This window comes from Nestor notabilis, unplaced genomic scaffold (assembly GCF_000696875.1).
Source record: "Nestor notabilis isolate BGI_N333 unplaced genomic scaffold, ASM69687v1 scaffold20033, whole genome shotgun sequence".
NCBI classification, from domain to species: domain Eukaryota; kingdom Metazoa; phylum Chordata; class Aves; order Psittaciformes; family Psittacidae; genus Nestor; species Nestor notabilis.
The window spans coordinates 1,063-6,475 of NW_009922623.1; the positions used below are offsets into that span (position 1 = coordinate 1,063).

Consider the following 5,413-nt stretch of genomic DNA (forward strand, 5'->3'; position numbering starts at 1 on the left):
TTTCTGATGATTATTACTGGGTTTATTCCCTGCCCCTCACTGCAAGAGAGACATTGAGGTGCTGGAGGGGGCCAGAGAAGGGCATCGGAGCTGGTGCAGGGCCTGGAGCACAAGTGTGATGGGGAAGGGCTGAGGGACCTGGGGGGTTTAGTGTGGAGAAGAGAAGGCTCAGGGGGGACCTGATCGCTCTCTGCAACTGCCTGACAGGAGGATGGAGCCAGGAGGGGGCTGGTCTCTGCTCCCAAGGAACAAGGGATGGGACAAGAGGAAACGGCCTCAAGCTGCCTCAGGGCAGGTTTAGCTGGAGCTGAGGAACAATTCCTTGCCCAGAAGGTGCTCACGCGTTGGCACAAGATGCCCAGGGCAGGGCTGGAGTCACCGTCCCTGCAAGTGTTCACAGCCCGTGGAGCCGAGGCCTCAGTGGGTTAGTGGTGGCCTTGGCAGTGCTGGAAACGGTTGGACTTGATGAGCTTAAAGCTCTTTTCCAACCCGGTTGTTTCTATGATTCCATGGATGGATGATGCGGCCGCAGGAGGAGGTTGGTGCCGCTTTGCCCTGTGGGATGCTCACACGGCTCCTCAGGAAACCCAAAGCTTTGTCAGCTTTTCCGCCGCAAAGTGTGAGTTTATTTAGGCTCCGGGTTTCTCTTCTGCTTTCCCCAGGCAGAGCTGGAGCCGCGGGGCTGGGCCCATTTCCTGCCCTTCCCCTGCCTCTTTCTGCCCGCTGAGACACCAGCTTTGCTTTTGCAACCTCCTCCATGGTGTAACACAATAGTTCTGCTGTTGCATAGGATTTATGTGCTGGGATCCATCCCAAAGCGCGGGGTAAGAAGCAGGAGTCGCTGCTGTGCTGAGGTTATGGGGAAGGTCCCTCCTCCAACACAGGTTTGGTTGAGTCATTTATCCGCCTGGATGTCATTGTGGGATTGGGTTTGCAGGAAAACAGGCTTGTTTCCGAGGGGATGGGGAGGAAGCACGTGGTGAAGAGGGAGGTGGAAGAAAACAATGTTCTGCAGATCAAATGCTCTTCTCTTGCCTTGGTTTCTCTTTTGGGGATGAGGGAAGAGACCCTGGGAAGATGAAAGCCTGTCTGTAGGAGTTCCACAAACACCCAAGGAAAAGCATGACCTGAGATGCCCTTTCCCATCGCTCAGAACCACCCTCATGTTGCACTTCCAGGTCTCTCCAGTGCCTTATTCCCAAAGTGCTCCAAGCTCCCGATAGACCCTGAGGGTTTCACATGAAATCTCATTTTAATCCCACTTTGTTGCACAACAATCACCCTCATGCTCTAACCCGGGGCTTTTCCCAAGGTGGGATTTTGGGAGGGGGGTTCCGAGTGTTTGTAGAAGAGAAATAGGAACATTTGGCACTGGAGGGAACAGCATTGTTAAAACCAAGGTAAAGGACCCAGCCCTTGAGCCTGCTGCCTGGTTTGGGGGTGGCACAAGGAGGAATCCAGTCGGATCCAGCTTTGTAGCAGAACCTTAGTTAAAATAAAGGCGGAAAAGGGACAAATCCTGCTGGTAACCCTCCCACTTCCAGGTCTGGCATTGCCGGGACAGTCTGTGGATGCTCCAAATGCAAATGTCAGCGTAAGTGTATCCCCGCTGGGATTAAATATTCAGTGAGTTTGCACCACCTCTCCCCTTATCTGATTTCCCCTCCCTCATTCCCATCAGTTTTCCCACAGGAGCCACATCAAACTTCCCCCGCGGCTGCATCCGCCGGAGCCTTTTTCCCAAGAGCAATCCCACATCCAAGGCACTTGATTCCTTTGCCCCCATCTCCATGGGCGCGCACCAGGGATGCGCTATCGGGGCGGTTCACGCCGGTGCTTTTCTCTCCTCCCTCTTTGCAATTCAGCTCCCATGAAAGAAGAGCAGGAGGATGGATTACGGCGGCGGCGAGTACCCAGTTCCCTGCGGGAAAGACAAATACATCTCCAAGTAAGATGCTTGGCAGGGCTGGGACACGGGAACACCGTCAGTGCTGGTAGATGGGGAGTTCACTGCAATATTCCGAGGCGGGTTTGAGCTGGGAGGAGTGGAGTGACCCTGGGATTTAACTCGATTTGGTTGGATTTGGATGGAAAAAGCCATTTTGGGGCAAGAAATGGCAATTTCCTTTAAAAAATGGGGTTGTTGATGGGATTTTGAGATGTTTTTTCTTAGGAGCGTGGCCAAATGCTTCTATAAACCGTGAAACACTTTAGAGAGTTTATGAAATAGAGGTTTTGCTGAAGAAGTCCCCAGTAGGAATAGCTCTTTTGTGCTTAGGTAAAGAAGTAAAATGCTTCCTAAATTCCAAGGAGGATTTTTAGGGAGATAAAGCAGCTTTGTGCTATTTCCCCCCTCTTTTATCTTCCTCCAAACCCTGAATCCCTGTGCTTTGTGCTTATTAAACTGATCTGCTGGTGCTGAGCATCCTCCAACTCCATCAGCCCCCCAGCTGAGTTAAGGTCAGCTTTGTGACGGAATGCCAGGGGCATCGCTTCCCGGGATTCAGCACTGGGAATGGCTGACTTTGAATGATTGTTTTTACTGTTCATTATTCATCTGCAACTGGAGCAGGGCTCAGGCTTAATCTGAGCTCAAGGTCAGGCTCTGGAGTGAGGACTGATGTGGTGAAGTCGCCTGTGGTAACTTGTGACTCCAGCATGACCCAAGGGCTTGGGTGCTCCGAAAATACACTGCTTTTTCCAGCCTTGTGACCAAATCCCCTGAGGTCTGACAGGTTTTGTTGTGTCTTTTCACAAGGGTTATGATTGCAGGGAGCTTGTCCCTCAAAGGGTTGAGCCTACAGTGGATACCCCCAAAAAGGCATGTCTAAAGGCAGCGAAAGACCCAAATCTGCCTCAAATGAAGCTGGTTCAGGTCCCCCAGCAGTGATGCACATTCATCAGCCAGCCTGACCCTGGAAGCAATTCCTGCTTTCTCCCACGTTCCCACAGTCCCCCCCGGCCAGCCCAGGGGTACCGCGCGGTGCCTGCAATGTCCCCCCCTGCTCCTCCACCCCTCTTCTGAGCATCTTTCCCATTTTTCCTCTCAGAAATGAGCTGCTTTTACACTTGAAGACGTACAACATCTACTATGAAGGGCAAAACTTGCAGCTGCGGCACCGGGAGGTAAGAACCCCCCCCGGGGCAGGGACCCAGCAGTGAAAACCCATGAAATTGGGTTTGATTCACACTAAACCCATCGTTTCTTGGTCCTGTTTCTCACTGTTTGTGTCTCGGAGCCTGAGCTGCCCGTCTCTCATGCAGGAGGAAGGTGAACTCATCGTGGAGGGGCTGCTGAACATCTCCTGGGGCTTGCGGCGACCCATCCGCCTGCAGATGCAGGATGACAACCAGCGCATCCGCCCTCCGCCATCCTCCTCCTCCTGGCACTCGGGCTGCAACCTGGGAGCCCATGGGTGAGCGTGGGGAGAGAACCATGGAATTAAGGAAAAAAGAGGGGAAAAGGGGTAGGTTCAGCTTTGCTTGTGCAGGTTGGGTGTTGGAGCTTGCTAAAAGGCAGGTTTGGGCTTCAGCATCCCTTCTTGGGAAGGGCAGCTGGGATAAGAGCCTTCAAAGGGCTTTTTGGGAGCGGAACAGAGTGGGATTTGGGACTTATATTGCAACTACCCTGTGCTTCAACCCTGCAGGGATGGTTATCAGCCAAATCCAAGGGAGAACAGGCTGCTTCCATGCTGGAAACAGCCGCGTGGGGGCTTAAAAGGGAAATCACCCCTGTTCTCATTCCTGCTGCAGCTCTTTGCTAACGGAGCACCCATCATTATCCACTGCCAGGTCCGTGCTGAAGCCCAGCACCTTGCCAGACATCCAGGTCACGGATGCAGAGGCTGTGCCAAACACAGATGCTCCCCGGAGCGGCGCAGGTGAGCCGGGCATGGATCCGGATGGATTTGGCTGGGAGTTGGGAGCAGCTGCTTTATGCTCCAGTTTCATTGGAGAAAACATAAACCAGGCATTTATTGTCTCCAGCAACCATGTCCCATCCTCCCCCTGGTTCGTTTAAGCCATTGCCCCAATGGGCCGAAACCCTCCCAAAGGGATTTTGCTCAGGGAAGGGATGTGCTGAAGAGGAGCTTGGACAGAAATAGGGGGATGGAGCTAAGAGCCTCGTGGGATCATTGGGAAAAGGATGTCGGCACTTCCCCTTCCCGGAGGCTCTGCTTTTAGGGAAGAAGAATAGGGCTGTTGGGAAGTGCCGTTGCCATGGGGAAGTCAACACTGCTGCAAAGTGTTTCCCCCTCCCTGGTTTCTCCTCCTTATGGAGGGGGAAGAGCCCATCAGACAGCGCTTCGTTAACCCCTTGTTTGGAGCACAAGGCAGCACAAGGCATCTCACTGGCAATTCCCACTGGGAAAGACGGCTTTATGCATTTTTCCCACCAAATCAGGGCATTTTTCAAGTGTTCCTGGCTTTTTTTAAGTATTTTTTGGGGGGGAGGGGGTGATATTTTGATGGAAATACACCCTGCAAACCGAGACGAACCAGACAATCCTTCCAGCTCCGGGATGCTCATCCACTTCCTGGCTCGGGAAGTGAAAAACTCATTGATCCATGAAACCCTTTGCCCCATCCTTCATCCTCCAGCTTTTCCCCTTTCTCTTTGTGACCTCTCCACACACAACACTTATCCCCCCCCTTCCTTAATTCAAGCCTGCCCTGGTGATACCCGCCCCGCGTCGCGCCATAGAACTACCCCAGCAGCTATTTCAGCCTGATGATGTTCATCCTCTGCCAATGCATAAGAAAGAACTCTTTTATTACATTTCCTCCTCCAAAAGCCTGTTAAAATCAGTGCATAATGTGCGTGCCCAGCTCCTCCTGAGTGCTTAGTCACTGTGGCCTGTGGTGTGCATCTAGAGAGGAGAGATTTGTCTTGCTGCAGACATGCTTGGAATGAAAACATCCAAGCCTGAGCCCCAGAGGTTCATTAAAAATGGATGAAGAGCTGGTTTATAATAATCTGGAGCCAGGCCAGTTTTCACACAGAGATCTGAAGCACTGGCCTCGTTTGCCTGTTCTCATTAAAGGAAAAGAGAAATATACAGAAGTTAGATAATGAAAAAGCAAGTAAAGATGCTCCAGCTCCCGGGAGAAGAGGCTTTATCCAGGTAACAGCCTGGACTTAAGCAGTTCATTATGAATTAATAGCCACCTTTAAGAGCTGGGGGAGAATAAACCAGCAGTTACCATGGTTTAAACTGGTGGTTTAAATCTGTGCTGAGCAGTTTGTGGGGCCGTATGTCTGGGATGGGAACTTTCGCATCCATGGGGGGATTCCCAGCAGCTATTTCACAGCAGGGATAGGACCCTGGGGGGTTCCTCCTTGCCCCTGGTCATAGAATCACAGAACCCCAGACTGGTTTGGGTTGGAAAGGACCTTAAAGCTCCTCCAGCA

General features: G+C 52.1%; 1 protein-coding gene across 1 annotated transcript in view; it reads left to right on the forward strand.

Annotated features, from left to right (window-relative positions):
* The first annotated feature begins 1,889 nt into the window (after positions 1-1,889).
* Positions 1,890-5,413, forward strand: part of RASSF2 (Ras association (RalGDS/AF-6) domain family member 2) — a 5,965-nt gene continuing 2,441 nt past the window's right edge. The window contains exons 1-5 of the mRNA XM_010011723.1: positions 1,890-1,948; positions 3,051-3,126; positions 3,265-3,416; positions 3,793-3,881; positions 4,147-4,149. Of these exons, the coding sequence (XP_010010025.1) occupies positions 1,890-1,948; positions 3,051-3,126; positions 3,265-3,416; positions 3,793-3,881; positions 4,147-4,149 (379 nt within the window). The remainder of the gene's footprint in view (positions 1,949-3,050; positions 3,127-3,264; positions 3,417-3,792; positions 3,882-4,146; positions 4,150-5,413) is intronic.